At 49.7% G+C, this 23,927-nt stretch overlaps 3 protein-coding genes across 4 annotated transcripts in view; 1 reads left to right on the plus strand and 2 right to left on the minus strand.

Annotated features, from left to right (window-relative positions):
• Window positions 1-9,992: 9,992 nt before the first annotated feature.
• TIMM29 (translocase of inner mitochondrial membrane 29) lies at window positions 9,993-11,780 on the minus strand. Its single transcript, XM_019744972.2, has 2 exons — window positions 11,626-11,780; window positions 9,993-11,552 (listed from the first exon to the last, which is right to left on the minus strand). Exons 1-2 carry the CDS (start codon window positions 11,717-11,719, stop codon window positions 10,864-10,866), a joined length of 783 nt encoding a protein of 260 aa, XP_019600531.1. The 5' UTR covers window positions 11,720-11,780; the 3' UTR covers window positions 9,993-10,863.
• Window positions 11,781-11,822: 42 nt separating this feature from the next.
• Window positions 11,823-17,064, plus strand: YIPF2 (Yip1 domain family member 2). The gene is made up of 10 exons (XM_019744971.2): window positions 11,823-11,954; window positions 12,103-12,163; window positions 12,549-12,694; window positions 12,786-12,866; window positions 13,834-13,921; window positions 15,130-15,246; window positions 15,342-15,508; window positions 15,583-15,765; window positions 15,854-15,985; window positions 16,084-17,064. The coding sequence occupies exons 2-9, from the start codon at window positions 12,133-12,135 to the stop codon at window positions 15,965-15,967; spliced, it is 927 nt and encodes a 308-aa protein (XP_019600530.2). The 5' UTR covers window positions 11,823-11,954; window positions 12,103-12,132; the 3' UTR covers window positions 15,968-15,985; window positions 16,084-17,064.
• Window positions 16,174-23,927, minus strand: part of CARM1 (coactivator associated arginine methyltransferase 1) — a 40,723-nt gene continuing 32,969 nt past the window's right edge. The window contains exons 7-16 of one of the 2 annotated variants that reach the window (XM_074338176.1): window positions 23,293-23,383; window positions 23,054-23,135; window positions 19,655-19,740; window positions 19,398-19,487; window positions 18,780-18,917; window positions 18,607-18,696; window positions 18,409-18,521; window positions 18,185-18,262; window positions 17,836-17,904; window positions 16,174-17,680 (exon numbers count right to left, since the gene is read on the minus strand). In XM_074338176.1, coding sequence (XP_074194277.1) covers window positions 17,538-17,680; window positions 17,836-17,904; window positions 18,185-18,262; window positions 18,409-18,521; window positions 18,607-18,696; window positions 18,780-18,917; window positions 19,398-19,487; window positions 19,655-19,740; window positions 23,054-23,135; window positions 23,293-23,383 — 980 coding nt within the window. In that variant the 3' untranslated portion in view covers window positions 16,174-17,537. The remainder of the gene's footprint in view (window positions 17,681-17,835; window positions 17,905-18,184; window positions 18,263-18,408; window positions 18,522-18,606; window positions 18,697-18,779; window positions 18,918-19,397; window positions 19,488-19,654; window positions 19,741-23,053; window positions 23,136-23,292; window positions 23,384-23,927) is intronic. The other variant, XM_074338175.1, reaches the window with a different exon arrangement.

Genomic DNA, 23,927 nt, shown 5'->3' on the forward strand with positions numbered 1-23,927 from the left:
GTTAATAATAGGTGATACTAGGTGGTAAGGGACAGAGTATGGGGGGGGGCTGTCTATACTGTGTGCTCATTTTTTGTGTAAACCTAAAACGGAAGTCTATTTAAAAAACAGCTTTATTGAGGATAACTGGCATAAAAACTAACACCAAAGGACAAATACTGTATGATTGCACTTACATGAAGTTCCTAGAGGAGTCAAATTCATTGAGATGTAAAGAAGAAGGATGGGTGGCAGAGGCTGGGAGGGGTGGACGGGTAGTGAGTGTTTAGTGGGAACAGAGTTTCGGTTTCCGGAGCTGGATGGTGAAGACAGTTACAATGCGAAATGCAACAATGTGAATATACTTAATGCCACTGAACTGGACACTTAAAAGTGGTTGAGATGGTCAATTTTAGGGGTATTTTAACACAATTAAAAAAACTTAGAGAGGGGAAAATGGGAAATCATACAATTATTTGAAGAAACTGGAAAAATCCCTTTCTAAACTTGACATAGGAAAAGCCTTTCTAACTATGGCTCTAATTTATTTAATTTATCAATAAAGTATTGATAAATGCCGCTACATAGAAATAAACTTTTTTTGTGGGGAAAAAAAATATTTACAACTCAGGCCACAGGGAAAAGCCTAACAGGCTAATATGAAGAATTCTCATCAGTAAGTAAAGATTAGTAACCAAAGAGGAAAAGAGCAAAGGATGTGATCAGTCACTTCACAGAAAGCAAAATGAAACCACGCCTCAAAATGCAAATGGCTTTTAAACCTATCAGAAGATGCTCAACCTCACCCCTAAAAGAAATGCAAATTACAATTAGCATTTTTCAACTATCACATTGGCAAATTCCCAAAGCTTGGTAACAGGCCCAGTGGTAGAGGCTGTGGGACAACTGGCATTCCATACACTGCTGGTGGGAGGGGAAAATGGGCCGACTCCTGTAGGGAAATGGCAATACTGACCAAAATGACAAATGCACACACATGAAATTTACCATCGTAACCATTTTTAAGTGGCATTAAGCACATTCACATTTTTGTGCAGCCATTACCACCATCCATCTCCAGAACTTTTTTCATCTTATAAGTATGAAACTCTGTCCCCACTGAACACTCACTCCCCATTCCCCGTTCCCCAGCCCCTGGCACCCACCATTCTACTTCCTGTCTTTATGATTTTGACTACACTAAGTACCTCGTATAAGAGGATTCATACAGTATTTGTCCTTTTGTGACTGGCTTATTTCAATCAGCATAATGTCCTCAAGCTTCATCCACATTGTAGCAGGTGTCAGAATGTCCCTCCTTCTTAAGGCTGAGTAATATTCCATTGTGTGGATGTATTCATATTTTGTGTATCCACTCATCTGTCAATGAACACTGAACTGTTTACACCTTTTGGCGATTGTGAATAACGCTGCTATAAACATGGGTGTGCAGATAGCTGTTTGTGTCCATGCTTCTAATTCTTTTGGTATATCCCTAGGAGTGTCATATTCCTGTGTCATATGGTCATTGCATGCTTAACTTTTTGAGGAACCACCAAACTGTTTTTCACAGTAGCTGCGCCATTTTGCTTTCCCATCAACAGTGCACAAGGATGTCAGTTTCTCCACACCTCACCAACATTTTTCATTTCTGGTGTTTTGAGTATAGTCTCCCTGATGGGTGTATAGGCACCCATCTTATAACCCAGCAATTCCAGTTTGGGGCATTTACATTCACCCTCTGCTGAAACTTGCATTTGTTAGTTCATTCCGTACCCTGGCCACCCTCCCATATTGGTGCAGATAATCTTGCCCTCTTGTTAGTTTCTGTGGTATTCCATAAGGGGGTGGGCCTGGGGTTAACTGTTGTTTATTTGTGGACATTTTTATTGATTTCAATTTTTAGAGTTATACATATTTAGACAAATACTTTTTTTGGTGATACTCCAAGAAATACAGTCTTCATAACCTACTTTCAAAAACCCAGCTTTCACTCTTAATTTGCTAAACTGCACTAAAAGACAGGAGTCCAGGGGAGGCCGGATGGCTCAGTTGGTTAAAGCCCGAGCTCTTAACACAGGGCTGCCGGTTCTATTCCCACATGGGATGGTGGGCTGCACCGCCCACAACTAGATTGAAAACAGTGACTGGACTTGGAACTGATAGGCCCTGGAAAAAACACTCTTATCCAATTAAAAAAATTTTTTTTAATAAATAAAAGACAGGAGTCCATGGGCTATGTGCTCTCAAGCAGAGTCGTTTGGTCTCTGAAAACTCTCCTCCAAAATGACCCAAATTTCTGTGCTAATATATCTGCTAAGGGGATAAAGGTGGTTCCATGCTCATCTTTAACTCCAAACTGGAATTCTCCCGTGACCCCAAGCTTGGGCAAGGCGAGTGGCTGACCCCATCTGCTGAAAAATGTAAGGCCAGCAGGCTACTCAGCTGTTGTTCCTTGAACCACTCCCAGTTTTGTTTGATGTCCCAGATTTTACTCTACACAATGTAAGGGATGCAAAATGTATAAAGACTAACCCAACCAATACCCAAATACCCGCCACCCAGATCTTCCACTATAGCTAAAGTCTCCAGCGTGCTCCTCCCCCATTTCCTGCCCTGGACCCTGCCAGAGATAGTGACTGTCCCAAATCTGGGGTTTAACCTACCCTGGCACGATTTTATATCATTACAGAGAAGTGGCTTTTGTCGGCTTTTAAACTTTATTGCTCTTTGAATGTGAGCCTTCCTGTTTGATTGATCCTTTCAATGCATGGTTTCATCTCTGAAATCCACTGAACACTGGCTACTTGGAGGAGTAAAATTTCCATTTTAAAAGGCTGGTTCCTCACAAATATTCTTAAAGCTTCTCCTGCAAACTGTCCAGGTCATGACCTTGTGAGGCTCTCCTAAGGCTCAGCCGGCTGTTAGCTTATCGCTCTGGTATTGTTGGTAATGAATCCAATCACTGTTGTCCGTGTGTTTGGTTTTGTTTCTTGTTTTCCTTTGAAGTTTTGCTTTATTTGAGGTTGTTTGAACCTGTTGTTAAACTTTTTTTTTTTTTTTTTGGAAGGGGAACAGGACTTTATTGGGGAACAGTGTGTACTTCCAGGACTTTTTTTTTTTCCAAGTCAAATTGTTGTCCTTTCAATCTTAGTTGTGGGGGGCGCAGCTCAGGTCCAGGTCCAGTTGCCGTTGCTAGTTGCAGGGGGAACAGCCCACCATCCCTTTTGGGAGTCGAACCGGCAACCTTGTGGTTGAGAGGATGCACTCCAACCAACTGAGCCATTCAGGAGCTCAGAGGCAGCTCAGCGGCAGCTCAGCTCAAGGTGCCGTGTTCAATCTTAGCTGCAGGGGTTGGAGCCCACCATCCCTTGCGGGACTCGAGGAATTGAACTGGCAACCTTGTGGTTGAGAGCCCAATGGCCCATGTGGGAATCGAACCAGCAGCCTTTGGAGTTAGGAGCACGGAGCTCCAACCGCCTGAGCCACCGGGCCGGCCTTGTTGTTAAACTTTTGCTAGAAGGCATTATGCCATACGCAATCAACTTCAACTTGCTTTGATCTCACCCCACGTTATGTTTGGGTCAGGGGTATAGAGGCACATAGAGGTGGTTCATTCATCTTCACTGCCGAATGATGTCTGACAGGGTCTGAATCTTCATGTGCCTCCAAATTCATACGTGGAAATCCAAACCCCCAGTGTGATGGTATTAGGAGGTGGAGCCTCAGGGAGGTGGTTGGGTCACGAGGGAGGAGCCCTCCTGAATGGGATCAGTGTCCTTGTAAAGGCACTCAGGGAGCTCCCTTGGCCCTTCCACCACGTGAGGACACCAAGAGAAGTCTACAACGCAGGAGAGAACCCTCAGCTGACCATGCTGGCACTTACATCTCAGACTTCCAGCCTCCAGAACTGTGAGAAATAAGTTTCTGTTGTTTATAAACCACCCGCTCTAAGGTATTTTGCTGTAGAAGCCCCGACAGACTGGGCCGCCCCCAGCGTCTGCACATACCACACATTATCTATATATACATTGACGGAGACGTCATCATTTCCTTTGGACAATCTTGAGTGTCTCCAGGCATCCACGGAGTTCTCTAGGAATATCATACCTGTGCTCACAGCAGCGGAAGACACACACGTGCTTTGACGCGACTGTCAAACAGTTCTTCTAGGTGCTGCACCAATTTCCATCCCACCAGTTGTAAGAACTCCTGGTTTCTCCACACCTTTCCACACTTGGTACTGTCCGACTTTAACGTTTGCCAGTCTGATACCTGTGAAATGGCATTTGTGTTGGGATCACCGGCCTCCTTTTCCAAGCTGACTCAGGTCCATGTGGGCACGCCAGGAGACAATGTGGCTGTGGTCTCCACCCGACCAGTCCCACTGCCTCTTCCAGAGACTGACCGGAGGCTGGGACAGCAGCTCTCAGGAGCCTCTGTCAACAGCCTCTCAAAGCCTTAAAGAAAACAAAGATCAAACACTGAGCCAGTTTTCTGAAGGAAAAAAAATCTGATTACCTAATTAGCATTTCTTATTACATCCTATCCAGTGATATGCTGTCATTGGGATATCTACCAAACAGCTTACGTGGGTAGTTTTTTTGGGGGTCAATTTAACTTTACTTCCTGTTTTTCGTTATATATACATGTATATATATGAGAATATGTGTGTGTGTGTGTGTGTGTATATATATATATATATATGTGTGTTTTAAGGCTCTGGCGAGAGTCTGGAAGAATATGTTAACTCAGGGGGATGGGATTATGAGGCTGAATTTCTCCTACTAATTTCTGTATTGTTTTGATTTTATACAGCAAGCATATTGCCTTGGGAAAAAAGAAGAGTTTTTAAAAAAAGCTTTATGACAAGGGATATCAAAGAAATACTTGCACACAAATGCTCACAGCAGTACTATTCACAATAGCTCAAAGGCGGAAACAACCTGAATGACCATCTTTGGATGAACAGATAAACAAAATGTGGTCCATCCACGCAGTGGAATGTTACTTAGCCATGAAAAGGTACAGAGCCCTGACACACACTATACGAGAACCTTGAAAACACAGGCTAAGTAAAAAGTCAGACATAAAAAGTCACGTATTATATGATGCCATTTATATGAAATATCCAGTCAGTAAATATTTAGAGACAGGAAGCAGATTGGTGGTTGACAGGAGCTAGATGGAAGGGGGAATGGGGAGTGACTGCTTAATGGGTACAGGGTTTTATTTTGGGGTGATGAAAATGTTTTTGAAATAGACGTGGTGCTCACACAATGATGCGAATGTTCTAAATACCCCTGCATTGCACACCTTAAAGTGGTTAACTTCATATTATGTGAGTTTTACCTCAATAAAAATAAAAATAAACAATAAAAAAACTTACAGCCTTACCAAGGCCAACTATCCTAGCATTTTTTCCCAGATTCAAAGTGAGTCGCGTAAGAAAAAAGGGGGTAGGGAGGGAATCCCTGGCACATCTCTGTCAACTGCAGTGGATCTAAGAAACAGTTGTCGGCAGGCCCTCCTTGGCCGCACACAAGTAAGATGCTTGCAGCCTCCCAGGCAGCTTCTGGTTCCAGCTGACTCTAGGATGGCTCCTGGCTGTTGCCCTTGTTCTGGCCTCACCTGGTCCAGAGGTGGCCCTCCTCACAGATATTGTTTGCAATAATGAATGACTGTTAGTAGCAGCCGTCTGTTCTGCCTCAAGTTGGAGGAAGAGACACGGCACCCTTGCAGCCGCCCTCCGGGAATTCTCCAAAGGGCAAATCTGGGACTTGTCATGGGTGGCAGCGATCTCTCCCAAAGTCCCATCTGGTAGCTCATGGTAAATCAATGACAGCATATGGATGGATGCCTGTGCCTCATTAATTCCACCTAAGATTGCAAGAACTAAAGTACTGGGCTCCATTTCACTGGGCCCCTAGTGACATGATACACGCATTTTATCAGAAAGGATAAAGTTGTGAGAAGAAAAGCTGACAGGAAACCTAATGGGAGGGACCAGTCTTACACAGTGGGACACCGAGACATGGTGTGCTCTCCATGTGATGCAATAGTAAGCAGCAGCGCCCTCTAGGAAGGACCGTGCTGGAACACATGAACGGGATTCTGATCAAACTTCAGCCCTGACTTCAGCCACCATCTACCTACCATCTCTAAAGAGCAGTACACGGATGTGTGCTGACAGCACTACCTACAAAGCTGCTTCGCAGAACAAAAGCAAACTAACTGGTCAGCGGGTCCCACGGGGTAAGCCTGAAGAGCCAGCCGGCGTCTCTGAACTGAACCTCGGGTGCCCTCTGCTGGTCTCTCTGATTACAACAGCCGGCACTAAGGACATTCTGAAGGCCAATTGCAGGCCTGGCCTGGCCGGGCCAAATGATGAAAGCGAATCAAGAATACATTTTAAGAGGAAGGGAGAACTGGAACGTGCTCATATTAGATTCAAGTGTCTTTTGGCTCCGAGCGACGCCCACACCCAGGCTCCGGGCTCGATGGGTCCTCCATACACCGAGCTCTCCCCAGGGGGCGGTCCTGAGCCAGCTCCACGCCGGCAGGCTAGGCTGTCCACAGCTGGGGAGGAGCAGCTGCCCCTCCAAGGTAAAGGGGGAAGGGCAGGGATGGACTGAGAGCCTCAATCTTCCACACACAGCTACACCACGGACTGCAAATGATTTCGTGTGTTTTTTCCCTAACAGTCCTGAGCAGAATCATTCCCATTTACAGGTAAGGAACTTGAGGCAGAGAGACGTCACTTCACCACTCCCAGGTCAGTCACAAAGCTAGTGTGAAAGCTGAGATTCAAGTGCCTTTTTTTTTCTAAACATGCAACACAGTATTAACTGTAGTCACCACGCTGTACAGTACAGCCCCATGACTTATTTATAAGTGGAAGTTTGTACCTTTTGACTCCCGTCACCATTTCATCTACCCCCGCCCTCTCAACAGCAACTAATCTGTTCTATGAGTTCGTGTTTTTCTTTTTTAGATTCCACACGTAGGAGATCATATGGCATTTGTCTGACTTATTTCACTTAGCATAATGCCCTCCAGGTCTATCCATATGCTGCAAATGGCAAGATTTCCTTCTTTTCATGGCTGAGTAACATTCCATTGTGTGTACACACCACATCTTCTCAGTCCATTCATTTACTGATGGGCACCCAGGTTGTTTCCGTATCTATTGTAAATAACGCTGCAGTGAACATGAAAGTGCAGGTATCTTTTCAAGTGTTTACTTCAGCTAAATATCCAGAAGTGTAATTGCTGGGTCATATGGTAGCTCTATTCTTAATTTTTTGAGGAATCTCCATACTGTTTTCCATAGCGGCTGCACCAATTTACATTCCCACCAACAATGTGCCAACACGTCATTTCTTATCTTTTTGATAATAGCCATTCTGACAGATGTGAGGTGGTATCACGTTGTGGTTTTGATTTGTATTTCCCAGACTAGTGATATTAAGCACTTTTTCATGTACCTTTTGGCTGGCCATCTGTATGTCTTCCTTGGACAAGTGTCTATTCAGATCCTCTGCCCATAATTTTTAATTGGATTGTGTTTTTGCCATTGAGTTGTATGAGTTTTTATATATTTTGGATATACATGATTTGCAAATATTTTCTCATTCATCAGGTTGCCTCTTCATTCAGTTTATGTTTTCTCTTTAGTTTGATGTAATTCCACTGGTTTTTCTTTTGTTGCCTGGTGTCAAATCCAAAAAACCACCAAGATCGATGTCAAGGAACTTATTGCCTATTTTCTTCTAGTTTTATAGATTCACTAATTTGTGACAAAAGAGCCAAGAATGCACAATGGGCAAAGGACAATCTATTCAGCCACATGCAAAAGAATGCACCTGGACCATTATCTTACACCATGCACAAAAATCAAGTCACATGGATTAAAGACTTGATTGTAACAATGGTATTTGTGTATCTAAACAGAGAAAAGGTACCATGTTTTCCCAAAAATAAGACCTAGCAGGACCATCAGCTCTAATGCGTATTTTGGAGCGAAAATTAATATAAGACCTGGTCTTATTTTACTGTAATATAAGACCCGGTCTTAGAGTAATAAGTAATATAGTAAACTAAGTAAACTAAGTAAAATATAGTAAAATAAGACTGGGTCTTATATAATATAAATATAATATTAATACAATACCAGGTCTTATATTAATTTTTGCTCCAAAAAACGCATTAGAGCTGATAGTCCAGCTAGGTCTTATTTTCGGGGAAACACGGTATGTTTATCTAAACATAAAATACGGTACCGTGTGTAGCCTAAGTGTACAGTGTTTCAAAGTCCACAGTGGTGGACAGTATGTCCTAGGCCTTCAGTCACTCACCACTCACCCAGAGCAACTACCAGTCCTGCAAGTTTTATTCATGGTAAGTGCTCTATACAGGTGTGCCGTTTTTCATGTTATACCGTGTTTAGCTAACATACCTTTTCTATGTTTAGATACACAAGTATTTACCACTTTTACAATTGCCTACAGTATTCAGTACAGTGACACGCTGTACAGGTTTGTAGTCTAGGAGCAGTGGGCTGTACCGTGTGGCCTAGGAGTGGTCAGCCATACCACCTAGGTCTGTGGAAGTGTACTCTGTGATGTCTGCACAATGACGAAATCTGCTAATGACACACTTCTCAGAACACATCCATCATTAGGTGGCACATGACAATAGTGACAGTGTTACTTATGATTTGCGTGCCTTTTTTCTTGCCTAATTGCTCTGGCCCAGGTCAGTTACAAAGCTTATGAGTGTGAAAGCTGAGGTTCAAACCCTACTTTAAAGCCCATTTCTTTCCCAGATCCTACTGCCCTTATGGAAACCGAGACAGTATGTCCACTTTGCTCTTTGTGGCTCTGGGCAGGGCTGAGACCAGAAGGCCTCTTTCCCTGGGCTGGCCAATGGAAGGGGAGCCAACCTCGGTCTGCTTGCCACTTGCTAGCCTGACGATACCAGCTCCCACCCACAATGGCCATGTGTAGTATCTCATTTAAGTCTTTCCACATTTGCTGGGGCTCACACTGGGCTGAGCACTGTGGGGAGATGGGAACTCATCAATGAACAAGGAGACCTGGACCTGTCCTGTGGGAGCCTGTGTATGGTCCAACACGCAGAGCATGAGGAATACCTGGTCCCCAGTCTAACAGCTCCCGGTCCACACGCCTTCCATCAAACTCAGGAGGCCAGAGGTACTGGAGTGGGGAGTAAAAATATGGTAGGATTCCTCTGGGAAAGGCCAACCCTCCTACCAGAGACAAAGCCACACGGACTTCAGGTCTATAGCAAGCCCCTTAATTCCTATGAACACTTTGAAAGTTGTTTAGTTTGTTGCCAACCACTGCTGAGCTTGTTACAGGGGGTTTGCATGGAACACACCGGGGCAGGAAGTCAGAAGGGGCACTTAATAACTGACTCAAGCAATGTAGACGTGCAGTCCTCCAATACTTCTGATCACAGTGAGGAACAAGTCTCACTTTGATGCCAATGTGGCTTAAACACTTCCCTGAAGTTGGCTAATCTCTCTCTCTCTTTCTCTTGAACAAAAATGTCAGGATTTAAGTTCAGAGCCTTTGGCATGTCACACTGTAGGATTAGAATACAGTACAATATTATTTGTCTTTTGTTTTCATTGCGTTCTTAAATATTTATGTATTCAAATTTTATTTATGGCTAATGATAGCAGTACTTAATTTCTGGCAGGATATTATCAAGATCAAGGATGGCACTGTGAATTTGAGAATTAAGTGGGAGGGTTGGGAGTTACAGTTTGAACCTTGGCTCTGCCACAGTATTGGAAAAATAACAAACTTTTTGAACCTCACTTTTTCCTTTGTAAAATGAAAATGCTGACTTGGAAAACACTCCCCTGCCCCCAAAATAAGGATAAAAATTACCACGTGTCGAATGCACCCATAGTACGAATGGAGGAAGGTTCAACTACCAAAACTTAATAGCAAAGCACACGAATACAAACATGGTAACAAAGCTGGCTGTTTCATCTCCTGGTTTTATTAACTAGCCACAGGCCACCTAGTTAGTCTCATTCTTCTAATAACTTAGTTTTTAAAGTATGATTACCATAACCTAGCTAAGTACCAGCTATGTACACTAACATATTCCTTTCCATAGGATTCTGTTTTCAACATTACTATAGTATAACAAAGGCAGAGTCTGATTCCATATAGACTTCCAGTTCAGAAAACTTCCAAGTTTTATCCTTCCAAGTTTCTTTAACATCACTATCAATACGCAAATGGTACAGAGCAGCTTGTTTTTGCAAAAAGTTTCCCTGTAAAATCCAAACAGTCCTACAATGTCAATCTCTAGTTTGGTATTGCTTATGTAAAATGTTATCATTTGGGGGAAGCTGGGCAAAGGGGACACAGGATGTCTCTGTATTATTTTTCCGGTTTCCTTTGGGACTATAATTATTTCAACATTAAATTAAAAAAAAAAAAAAGTTACTCATGAACATGAGAGTATAAACATTACAGCTAAAAATTTAAAACAATCTGAAAGGCCTGAGAGATATACTATACCTCCGGGGGATGGTGAGGCCCAATCAAAAAGGCTTACACATGTGTAAGGCTCATTACAAATTCTGGCAGTGATAAACATATGGTCTTGTTGCTCTGCTCTCCCCAACTCCTAGACCAAGAAGGCGCTGAATTAGCTTCAGCTAACAAGGAACGATGTGAAAGGAAAAAAAGACCCCCTAATTTTATGAAAACCCAGCGGGGGAACACTCTGCATGTTATTCAGTCACTCTGCACTTGAGGCTCACTCACACCAACTGCATAATCCGGGCAAACAGTCTGCCAGGGCTCGGAGCTGTGTTGGGACCCTGCCCTCACTGTTTCATCTTGGGTCCTCCGACTGCATAAGCAAGTCGACCTGGCTCAGGGCCAGCTTGTCCTTCTTCTCCTTCTGCAACACCTGCTCCTCCCACAGCACCTGGTCCACCTGATCGTCGGTGAGCACGACAGGCTGGTATTTCTCGTCAAAGAGCCGCTCGTTGGCCTCCGAGTGCAGCTGATGGGGCCCGACGACGCGCAAATGTGCCGGCAGGTGGAGGAACTCGTCGTCATTGATGTCACAGTCGCGCATCCGAGCCCCCAGCACCCACCAGCGACCCACGAAGCCCACGTCCAGGATCCGGTCCGGGAACTCGTCCCAGCGGGGCTGCAGGTAGCGGCAGCGGGCCTGGTAGAGACTGGCCTGGGCGTCGTAGGGCGCCTCATACACCAGCGAACAGAGGCCCAGGTTCACGTGGCGCAGGCAACCGCGGCCCCGCAGCCAGAGCAGCCGCTGCACGTACGCTTCTGAGTCGCGATTGCGCGTGGCCGGCGCCAGCAGCAGAAGGGTCCCCGACGCATCCAGCAGCGCCTCCTCGAAGGATGCCTCGCTGGGCGCCAATGAGCAGCAGGCCGCCGCACCGCCCAGCAACCCCACGTACACGGCCGCCCTTACTGGCCGGGCCCGCGCAGCCGCTGCCGCGTCCCCGCAGGCCTCGGCGTAGTCCCGGAGCAGCGCGCGGGCCCAGACGCCTAAAAGGAGAGAAGCGCGGTGAGAGAGGTCCAGCCGCTGCGGCTACCTTTCCCTCCGCTAGCGGCTACTCACCCAACCGCGCCCACGCGCCTGGCTTAGAGGCCGCCGCGTCCTCCACCCCTCCGCGGCTTCGCGACCAAAGTCTCTTCAGAGCGGCCGCCGCCATTCCCTTCCGGCTTAGCGACCGTTCTCCGAAGAGAAACGCCAGGTGTTAAAGTAAATGGTCCGGGCAGTCTTATCTGCGCAAGCGCTAAAATTGCCGGAAGTGGCTTCCCATCGGAAGAGGATAGAAAACGGACAGGCTCCGGATGTTGCTCTCTGGGCCGAGCTGGATTGATTGACCGGTAGGCGGGCCGCGCAGGCGCAGAAACCCCTGGCCACGCGAGCTGAGACGGCCTCAGGTAAAGAGGGGGGTGTTGCACCTGTGGGGCAGGGACGGCGAGTTCACGCCCGGGTGAGTGCGGTTAGCCGCCAGACCCGGCTCGGGGCTGACTCCACGAAGGGTGCCGCGTGGGATTGCGGGAGGGCCTGATTGGCCTCTGTCCTCAGAGCGAGGTGCGGTGATGCTCCTGAGCGACCATGGCAGCGGCCGACGAACTAGCCTTCCATGGTGAGTGCGGCTGCGACCTGGCCAGAACCTCCTATCCAGGTCCCAGCCCATATCTAACAGGAGCGGCAGTCTGTTGTAAACCCTGACTCCAGGCATGAAACCGAGCCCTAACTCAAACCCCACTCCAGCCCTGAACTGTGACCTCATACCCAGACCACTACCCCAGACCTGACCCCATCCTCGAACCAGCCCTCAATTGCAGTCCCTTGTTTGGAGTGAGAACACACCTTCCTACTCCCCAAAACTGAGGCAGCTGGGCCAGGCCCTGAGTTGGGGAGAGCACTGGGATGACCCTGGTTAGTCTTGGACCCCAGATGAGCAGTGGACCAAACCAAATTGTCTTGATCTCACACACATGCCTGTGTCCCATATTTATTCTCGGTAGAGTTTGAGGAAGCTACTAATCTGTTGGCCGAGACCCCAGATGCGGCCACCACCAGCAGAAGTGATCAGCTGACCCCACAGGGGCACGTGGCTGTGGCTGTGGGCTTGGGAGCTGAGGACGAGGTGGACGACAGTGACAAGACTTCGGTGAGTCACATAAGTCCCTGTGCCCCGCCTCCGTCCAGCCCCCCGTTGACCCAGGGTGGAAGGGCAGGCACTGACAGCCCGCACTGTGCAGCTTCTACAGGAGGAGAAGCAGCAGCCCGGATTCTGGACCTTTGACTACTATCAGAGCTTCTTTGACGTGGATACCTCGCAGGTCAGGCCCGGGAGCCTTGGTGGGATGGGCTCGGAGTCACGCTTAGGGTTCAGCTACTATTTACTGAGCACTTCCTGTGCACCTGGGCAAGTTGCTGGAGATACACACGTGGAGAACAAGAGCTTGCACCCAGGCTAGCAGAAGTAACAGGTGCACTGTGAGGATTATGACGCTATAAGGATTATGACGTGATGACTGGGGCTTTTGGAAACATGATGCGCATGATGTGGTAGGTTAGAGAAAGGCCTCCTGGAGGAGGTGAGAGATTTGCTGAGACATAGAGGAAAAGGAAGACTTGTCAGGGCAGAGTGGAAGGAAGCATAAGTATGTTCCAGGCACAGGGGACATCATATACAGAGGATCAAAAGATGACAGAAGGCATGAACTATACTCAATCTGGTTGGAGAGAGAGGTGGGGGATAGGTAGGCAGAAGCCAGATCACAAAGGGCCTTGTTAGCTGTGTTAAGGAGTTTGGGTTTTATCCTGAGAGTGCTGGAGAGTTATGGGTCTAGAGCAGAAGATTGAGTGGAACGAGCTGATATGCAATGTGGAAGGTGGATCAGAGGCCCCAGGCCAGAGTGGAAGATAATAAGCCAGGGTTAGAGTAGGAAACCTGTAGGAGAGACATGTGGGAAGAATACTCAGGACTTGTTGACTGACCATACCTGGGTTAGAGGAGGCAGCAAGGGCGGCCTAGTAAAGAGGAAGATGGCAGGCCCAGAAGTCTTTCAGAGTAATGGAACACTGGAATATTGAGTGGGGTCTGGCCAGGGGAAGGGGCTCCAGGCCATGGGAACAGCCCATTACAATCCCAGAGGGAAGAACTGATTCCTTTCAAGCAGTATGGAGAGGGGTGGGGGGGCAACAGAAAGCCCCTAAGGTCAGGGGAGGAGCTTGGCCCCTTTCCTCTGTGGGTGGTAGGGAGCCCTGGCAGGCTTCCATCCTGGGCCCTGGCCTCGCCTCCAGGTTCTCGACCGGATCAAAGGCTCGTTGTTGCCCAGACCCGGCCACAACTTTGTACGGCACCATCTGCGGAATCGGCCGGACCTGTATGGTGAGTGAGGTTGTGCTTTCAGCTCATTCAATTATTCATTCAGCAACTGGGAACTGAGTGCCAGGCCCTAGAATACAGCTGAGAAGAAAACAGAATCACTCACGGAGAGCATGAAACTTATACTGTGCAGGGTGACAGAGACAAAACGATTGCAGAGAGTGATGTGCAGGAAGAGAAGCAGCTGGTGTAGAGGATGCGAGTTGCCACTTTGCATGGGTTGCTCAGGGAAGGCCCCTCTGAGGACGGTGAGGGAATGAGCCTTGTTGGTGTCAGGGCTCGGGGGTGGGGAGATCTAGGGGAAGAACACTCCAGAAGGGGCATGAGCCCCGTGGCCAAAACACACCTGAACTGCAGGGCACCATTGTCGTTGGAGCAGAGTGACCTGCCAGGAGGCCACCAGGGTGACAGATGGCACAGGCCTCCTAAGCCTCAGTGAGAAGGGATCTTACTTCAGTGCTCTCAGGTGCCCTCTGGCCACTGTGCAGGGCAAGGGTGGCAGCCCTGGTTCAGGTGTGGGATGGTGCTGGGGCCCAGCTCCAGGGGAAGGAGTGCTTGGATTTGGGCCTGTGTCTTGACGGTAGACCTGATGGGATTTGCTTACCCACGTGGTGTGGGATGGCCAGAGAACAGTCATGGACGACACCAAGGTTTATGCCTGGACTATGAGGAGGATGGAGTTCATTGATGGGAAAAGCTGGGTAGGTTTGAGAGGCAAGTGCGAGCGTGGAGGAGGAGGTGCCCATGTGGAAACACGGACTATAAACCCAACATTCAGGGTAGAGGCCCGGACTTGAGACGTTTGGGAGTCATCCGCCCAGAGGTGGCACAAAGCCTGAGGTTGAATAAGGTCATGCGAGGGGTGAATACAGATGGAGAGGGGGCCGAGAACTGGGCCCCTCTGGCTCCCTATTGTTAAAGAGATCAGGACATTGAAGAGTTTGAGGAATTGCCGGTGACATGAGACAGAAGCCAAGAATGTGGAGAGTGTTTCCAGAAGGAGGGAAGATCAGCTACAGCACTGTTGAAAGGCCAAGAAAAGTGAGGACTGAGAGCCAGCACTGGCTTCAGCCACCAGGTTGTCATGGGTGTGAGCTGAGTTAGTTGGGGTGGAGACAGCCCAGAGCTTGGGAAGAGGCTGGGACAAAACAGGGCAAGTCAGCTGTCCTAGGAGCTCTGGGCCTGGGACCCTGATCGCACCCCACCCGCAGGCCCTTTCTGGATCTGCGCCACACTGGCCTTTGTCCTGGCCATTACCGGCAACCTGACCCTGGTGCTGGCCCAGAGGAAGGACCCCTCCATCCACTACAGCCCCCAGTTCCACAAAGGTAAGCAGAGCAGGCAAGGCCCAGCCCTGGGGGAGGGAAGAGGCGGGGGGGGGGGGGACGAGGCTCCGGGGATGACTGCCTGCCTTGCCCTGCAGTGACGGTGGCTGGCATCACTATTTACTGCTATGCCTGGCTGGTGCCGCTGGCACTGTGGGGCTTTCTGCGGTGGCGCAAGGGCGTTCGGGAGCGCATGGGGCTGTACACCTTCCTGGAGACCGTGTGCGTCTACGGCTACTCCCTCTTTGTCTTCATCCCCACCGTGGTGAGTGTGGCCCTCGGGGGGCGGGGGGCAGGTACCGTGGAGACACCTGTTGCTAGCTGCCATGTCACCCCCAGGTCTTGTGGCTGATCCCTGTCCCGTGGCTGCAGTGGCTCTTTGGGGCGCTGGCTCTGGCCCTGTCAGCCTCTGGCCTGGTCTTCACCCTCTGGCCCGTCGTCCGCGAGGACACCAGGTTGGTAGCCGCTGTGCTGCTGTCTGCCGTCGTGCTGCTCCATGCCCTCCTGGCCATGGGCTGTAAGGTACGGGTCTGGGGTGGTCACAGCTGGGCCTTGGGGTTGGAGGTCAGCTTGCTGGCCCGGACGCTGACCCCAGGGGGTCTCGGTTCAGTTTTATTTCTTCCAGCCGCTGCCTCCGGAGCACATAGCACCTCCACCCCAGGTCATCTCTCTGTCCCCAAATACACTCCTGGCATCCACCTCACCAAGGACCATGGTGACCTAGGAAGGCACGAGCCTGCAGGTAAGGAACTGTTTCCAGCTGTGGCTGAAGGGCTTCCGGCCTTCTCCTTCCCCTCCAACTGAGAAGTCACAGGGTCATTGCTAGTTTCTCTTTTTCAGGTCCAACACGAGGGATGCCCTTGCCTGCCCTGCCCCCCAACGATGACTGAAGGCTCCCTTGACACTTCGAGATCACTCTGCTACTTTCCACACTTTTCTTACAAAGCAAACACTTTTATTTTCTATGCAAAGGTGATTCAGAGAATTTATATAAAGGCGGGAGAGGGGTGGCTGAGCAGGGAGCGTCCAGTGCAGCTGTCAGCCCGCGGGCCGCCTACTGCGCATGCTGCTTTCCCCAACAGGACAGGCAGGAGAGCAGACAGGGCCACCCTAGCCTCCGCTGTGCCCACCCTTCCCAGCGTGCCCAGTTCGCAGGGCCTGACCTCAGCTCCACCACATCCAAGTTAAGGGTTGTTAGAATCAGGGCGGGGGGCAGAAGTAGAAGAAAATTGCCTGTGCTGAAACATACATTTCCTTGTTTATTTTGTTTTTTTCTATTTTTTGGAGGGAAAGGTCCCTGCAAGGTCCCTTCCCAGCCTGGGAAGGGACCAAAATGCCATCATTATAGTAGGGACTGAAACGTCTACAAATATGGAGGGAAATACACAGGCCTAATTTTCGCTACAAGGAAAAGGACGCCTTCCATGACAGATCCTTGAGGTTTCTGTGCCTGCCCCCAGCGGCTAACAGTGACCCTCCCCATCCAGGCCTGCCTGTTCTAGCTCTTCTTGGGGGTGGGGGACCCGCAGGGACTTGGGGACAGGACAGCAGCAAGAGGCATGGGCCAAGGACGGAGGGCCTTCCCGACAGCCAGGGTGGGTTGTACATTCAAGTGTGAGGTGAACCCTTTTGTGGGAGGGGCTGTGGGGCTGCGCAGGCCCAGCCCCACCCTGTCCTGAAGATCTGGCAGGGCCACCCCTCACCACTAACCTCTGAGTTGGGGAGGGGATGCTGGCTCGGCCCGGCCGGCCTGGTTTCTCAGAGGGTCTGTGAATTGACACTGGTTCTTTTCGTAAAAAAATAAAATTAAAAAAAGCAGCATGTCACGCCCATCGTGACCAAGGCCTGGTAGTTGAAGGGAAGGCCCTGCCTGGCCAGGGCTGCTTTCCCACTGGAGACAGGCGAGCGGGGCAGGCGCCGGGGATGGGGCGGCAGCTGCTCCCCACAGGGCCCACAGCTGTGAGGCCTGGACACGCCTGTTAGGGGTGATGTTAAACCCAGGTCAGGGTGGAGGGCAGGAGGGGGAAACAGGGCTCCCACGACATGATCTTCTGTAAAACATGGCAGCGACACGCCATATTTGGATGGAGGGCCAAGATGTGGGTGGGCGGTAGGGTGAGGGTGGTAGCGGCAACATTGTGTAAAAAAGTGTCCGAGTTCCCATAGCAAAGAGGCTGTGACCGGTGTTTCGGCTTCTCCAGTACAGGGGTGAAAGCCGCCTGGGCGGAGGGGTGGGTGGGCAGGGTCTTCATTTGGTTTCCTGGTGCTGTCAGTCCATTCCCCGCTGGAGGGGCCTAGCTCCCATAGTGCATGGTGTTGGTTGGGATGGACATGGGCGAGGCCATCGAGATGGCGGGGCCACCCATGGTGAACTGGCTGTTGACCGCATAGTGGGCACTGGAGCTGCCGCCACTGCTGCCCTGGGCGCCGGAGGAGCCTGTGGGGCGAGGCGTGGACATTGAGGGCTGGCTCTGTCCCCTCGCCCGCCCAGCCCCACAGCAGAGTCAGAGGGAGAGAGAGAGCAGGCGAGAGGGCGGGTGGGTGGCCCGGCGTTCAGAGCGCTCACACCCGCGGGACCCACTCCCTCGTTACCTTGGACAATCCCCGTGCTCATTATGGAGCCCATCCGGGAGTGGGTGTGATTGACAATCCCCGTGTTGGCTGCGCAGCAGAGGGAGGAAGGAAGGGAGACGGCGTCACCGCCCCCGGCCAGCCCCAGCCCACGTTCTGCCCGCAGTGGGCGCTCCCACTCGCGAATTCACACCAGGGTGCAGAGAGGGTGGGCACAGTGGCGGCAGAGCGAGGCAGAGAGGAATGGAGGACCTCAGCCAGGAGCCCCAGGAAGAGGAAAAGGATAACGGCGATGGTGATACAGAGGCCCAAGTACCCAGGTATCCTGGGGGGCACCCCCCCCTCCGCACCCAGACCTGGGGATACTCACCTAGAGGGATCAGGTTGTTGTGGCCCACGCTGGAGCCACTGGCGATAACACTGCTCAGGTCATAGGCGGTCGGCATCCCTGTGCCCAGAGAGGGAGGCGTCAGGGGAGGGGACAGGGTCCTGGGCGGGGTGTGAGGGGCCAGAACTGCCAGCTTTGCCCTGGGAATGCAGGCAGGTGTGACCAGGAAGTGGACCTGCTGCCACCCACCCGCATGGGGGCCTCACCAGCCACGGCCATCCCACTGCTGAGGTTGTAGCTGCCGCCCGTGTTCCACATGTTCTCCGAAGGGGATGTGTAGTGGGAGCCAGGCGGGGGCGACGGTGTCGTGCCTGTGTATCTGCGGCAGAGATGGACCCATGGGCAGGGCCGAGGGGCTGTGGGCCAGGAAGGCGCCCCCCACGCAGGCCAAGGACCCATCGTACCTGAAGAAGGGGTTTTTCAAATCTAGGAGGTTACTGGATTTGGAGCCCGTCTGGTCTACCTGGGCCACAATACTGATGTCGTAGCTCTGTCTGTGGAGAGGGCAGGGGAGAGTGGCTATGAGCTGCTGGGTGCCGGGCCCCTGCCTCCCCCAGCCCTGGGCGGCAGCTCACACCTTTTGTTGGCAATAAGCAGACATGTCCCTGAGAGCGTGTCCCCGGCCTTGGCGAACAGTGGTGACTGGAACAGGCACCGGACCTGGTACCAGTGGGTCAGGGGCTCTGTCGGGGCCGTGGACAGCCACACGGTCATTCTGCCGAGCAGGGACAGGCATGTACTTTACCGGGCTGGAGCTGCTGCCCTGTGCACCTTCAGCTCTCTCTCCCCAGGTGTCTGCCTCTGACAGGGGTCCCCTGGGGCCCTGCAGCTAAGAGGCTGGCCACGCAGGCAGCCCCAGCTGCGCACACACACACACACACACACACACACACACACACACACACGGGGAACCAGCCATGGGTGCCCATCCACCCTGACATCTGTGCCAAGACACAGACCAGGCCCTGTGAAGGACAGTCACTCAGAACAGGGTAGACACGTTCCCCTCCCACAACCACCTCTGGCTCAAAGGCAAGCTCTCACTGCCTTTTGGAAGGGACGGGGGAATTTGGAGGGGTTGCGTGCTGCCCTCCCAGCCCCCAGCTCAGCTTCCGAAGCAGCCAGGCCTGTGGATCACAGCTGCAGGGAAGTCCTGGGGGGCCGGGGACAGCATGCTCCGCTCTGTTGCACTCACATGGAGCCAATGAATGCGACGTCAAACCAGAAAGCCAGACCATGAACCAGCCCGGAATGCAGCATGTGGAATTTGAATGGGATTTCTATCCTGGAAGGCAAAGGGCAGTGATTGCCGGGGAAGCCGAACGGGCTGCTAGGAGAGTAGAGGGGTTGGCGGTGCGCAGTCCTGGACCCCGCCCACCCACCTGCCCTGGGGCAGCAGGATGCCTATGGGAGCCAGCCGTGGCCCGAGAGGAGGGGCACGGGGGCTGGTACCTGTGCAAATCCCCTTCTTTGGCTTCTAAGAAGTTCACTGTGTACTTGACAGACTTGGCCATCAGGATCCGGATGTCAAATGTGTCCTGGAAGAGACCACAGGGGTGACCTGGCTTCAGGCTCAGGGCCAGCGAGGCACGAGGCACGGGAGAGCCCTGCCCTATCCTCGAGTGTGGCTATGGCCTCTAGGCCATTCAGCAGCTTAAACAGTTCGCCCTTCTCAACCATACTGGGAAGGATGAATAGGTACGACACCATGGAGGACAATTAGGTGACAGCTCTCAAAATGACAAGTGTTCATATGGATTAAAGATATGGCAGTTTCACTTCCAGGAGTCTAACCTATGGGTAGATATGCACATGTACAAACTCACACGCATAATAAGATTGTCTATAACAGTGACGTACTAGCAATCCTCTAATTAAATCAACGATGGCCCATCCATAAAAGGCTGTGCGTACATACAAAAGAACGAAGAGGCTCTTTGTGAACAGATGGGGAAAGATCTCCGAGATAAATTGTTAAGCAAGTCCACAAAAAAAAACACAAGTTAGAGAACTGTGTGCTAATGTCCGTTCCCAGCTACGATGGAGATTCTCTATCAGACTGACAACACTCCGGCCAAGAACTATAAGAGCCGAATAAAATACAGAGAAAAAGCCCCAGTTGTTTGAAAGCACTGGAGAGGGACTGCAGCAGCCACAGCTTTGGGGACCAAGAACCTAGAGAGACAGGAGATGTTTTTTGGCCTGCGCCTTTCCCCCTTGGGGTGGGACCTTTCAGCAGCCTCCCTGCATAGGGAAAGCAAAGTGGGGGCTCCAGGTTACCAACGCAGTTGGGACTCAAGGGGCCAAGAGTTAAAAGAACAGGTAAATGTGGAAATGCAAGGTGGACGTTCTGTATGCGATTTCACATCGTGGCATTTGCCAAGTCATAAGTTATGCATGGGATGGGGTTTAGAGACCAAGACACCAAACAGAAGACCACTTCTAAGATGCTAAAAAGCCAAGGAAAGGCTTAGCATTGGTGCTGAGAGGCTGGAATGAGGGGCTCTGGGAACCCCCAGGCTCACTGAGACCACTGAAGCTCCTGCCCAAAGCCCTGGTTCTCCAGGTGTGGTCCCTTCCAGACTGAGCACCCTCAAGGTCAAAACTATTTATATAATAAGACTCAGATGTTTTCTGCCTTTTCCATTCATTTGCTCACCTGTGATATCACAGCAAAGGAATGCAGAAGCAGAATCCAACTGTCTTCTGTTAAGCCAGATATTAAAGATTTGCAAATCTTTAAAAACCCACTATTCTCGCTGAAAAGTTTTGGAAAATAATTTTTTCTTAAAAATACTATTTATGTTAATTAAATGAATATTTTTAAATTTCTTGGGCTTAGTTTTTAATACCCATAGATACTGACAGTTACCAATATACACAACACACTTAAACAGAGAAGTTCTTTGGGATCCTCCATTTTTAACAATGTGAAGGGGTCCTGAGACCAAAATTTTGAGAACCACTGCCCTACAGGGAAGCCAGGAAATATACCAGCCAAGTAAAGTCTGAAAAGCAACCACCAAATATCTTAAGTGCATGACAGGACCAAGGTGATCTGTCCATATGGCTAACGGCCTAAAGAAAACAAATCCTTGGAAGGAAAAACACCATCCAGAACCTCTATACTTTCTCATTCTAGCATTGGATGACCAGGCACCAAGAGACACCAAAGGATGAGAACAAAAAAACCAAGAGAATAAAACAACAGAAATACACTTAATACTTAGCCAGATACTAAAAGTGATCAAAGACTTATAATTAATATATTTAAGAAAAAAGGTGAAAATATTTCACAGAGAACTGAAATAATAAAAAATAAGCCAAATAAAATTCTAGAACCGAAATTAAGAATTAGAAAATCAGATTAGACACAGCGAAGAGAGGATTAGAACTGGAAGGTAGATCAGTAGAAAATAGGAAAATGACGCATTTGAGAGACTAAAGGATGGAAAACACAGAACAGAGTGTAAGACTCATCTGAGACATGATGAAAAGATCTAATGTATATGTAATTAGAATCCTGGAAGAAGAAAGAGAATGGTATGGAGGTATATTTAAAAGAGATACAGCCTGAGAATCTCTCGAAAATAGTGAAAGACTTCAAGAGGAGAAAGCAATAATATAGACTATATTAAAACAAAAGAAGGCAAGAAAAGAGTTAAAAACAAAAACAGAATAGAAAAACAATAAAATGACAGATTTATACCCATAAAGAGCAGTATTCACAGTAAATGTAAATGTTCTAAATATTTTAATTAAAAGACAGAAAACATTAATCTGGTTCAAAAACAAATCCCAAATATATTCTACTTACGTAAGAAGACAAAAGGCTGCAAGTAGAAGGGCAGAGAAATATATATTATACAAAAATTAACCAAAATAAAGCCAGAGTAGCTGAACCACTATCAGGAAAAAAATAGACTTTAAGGCAAGAAATACCACGCAAGATAAAAAGAGCCATTTTTAATAATGACAAAAGGATCAACCCAACAGGAAGACATAATAATCCTAAACCTATACGCACCTAATAATGTGGTGTCCAAAAATATAAAGCAAAACCTATCAGAACTAAATCGGGAAATAAATCTACAATCACTGATAGATAGGAAAAGGAGATCGAAAAATCACTAGAGACAGAAGATTTGATCAACATACTAACAAATGCGAGCTAATTGACAGTAATATAATTCTGCACTCAACAAGCGATTGATACACAATTTTCTCAGTACACACAGAACATACACCAAGAGACCATATACTGGGCATACAGCAACTCTCAAATTTCAGAGGACTAATATTATACAGTGCATGTTCTCTCACCACAAAGTAAGAACAGTATGTTGATTATGCTATATATATATATATATTGAGAAAGCAAGGTTTACACACACACGCGCGCACACACACGCATTTACGTATAAAACTTCTGGAAAGCTACAAGAAATACTGTTTGCCAATAGGAAGGAGAACTGTGTCTGGGGACAGGAGTCAGGAAGCTTCACACTTATACTTTTTGATTTTTAACCATAGGTCTATATAATCAGTTCAAAAATCTCAATAATTAAAGTCAATCAAATAAAATCATTTGACCAAGGACCAATTCATCTAGTAATAGTTAACGTGCTTACTGTGTGCTGAGCCCTCTACATGCCTGTCACTTTATTCCTGACGTCTCTGTGAGAGAGCTCTGTGCAGGGGCAGAAGTGAGAGCTCAGAGAAGGAAAGTGGATTCCCTAGGGCTGCACAGCTTGCACAAGGCCTGAAGGAAAGCCTGTGCCCCTGACCTGTCACCGCCGAGGAGGGCCATCCCCAGTGCTAACGCGACAGCAGCCTAGCTGCCCCACTCACCACCACAGGCTGCCGGAAATACTCGTCCACAGCGGCGCCTCGAAGGGCCGACAGGTCCACTCCATGGAAGGATGGCTGGTACCTGCAGAAAGCCCCCGCCCCCCACGGCAAGGTCACCAGAGCAGGAGAGCCAGGTGGGGCAGCCTGCCTTCTCTCCCAGCTGGCCCCCGTCCTGCAGTCCTACTGAGAAGGGGGGAAAGAGGCGGGGCCGCCCAAGAAGGCACCAAACGGGCTCTCACCAGAAGTTGGCCTTGGTGAACTGCTCCATGTACAGCTGTTCATCCGTGAAGGGCGCGAGGTGGACATCACCAATGGTAGGGAACATGTTTCCTGGGAGGCAGGGAGGGGTGCTGGCATCATGGTGGGACATCCCTAAGGCCAAGGCCTGGCAGAGCCTCCAGAGGGCCCCAGAAGCCTCTTCCCAGTCCCTCATTCATTCACGCGTTCGTGTGACAGAGGTACTGGACACCTACTCTGCCAGCGGCTGTGACGAGCACTGACATGCAGCATCTCACTGAACCTGGACAGTCAGCTGGGCCTGTCCTTATGTCCCATCACTATGGCTGAGACAGGAAGTTACCCACTAGTTTCAGGGGTAAGCAAGTGGGGCCCAGGGTGCGACCACACCTCCAGGGCCCTGCTCCATAAGCCAGGCAGTGCCTCTTGCACCGGCATCCATGGCCGTGCAGCCTGAGAAAGTGAAGCAGGGGGCCTGGACAGAGTGAAGCTGAGCCCCAGACTGTAACACTGGGGCCTTAGCTGAGGCTGGAGGCAGGGAAGGGGGTCAGCTGCATCCCCGCGGCTGGGACAGGCTCTGGCAGGAAGGTGGGCAGCTTGGCCACCCTGTCTGGCCCATGGCCTGAAAGGGGAACGG

The sequence above is a fragment of the Rhinolophus sinicus genome, linkage group LG07, assembly GCF_036562045.2.
Source record: "Rhinolophus sinicus isolate RSC01 linkage group LG07, ASM3656204v1, whole genome shotgun sequence".
NCBI lineage: Eukaryota > Metazoa > Chordata > Mammalia > Chiroptera > Rhinolophidae > Rhinolophus > Rhinolophus sinicus.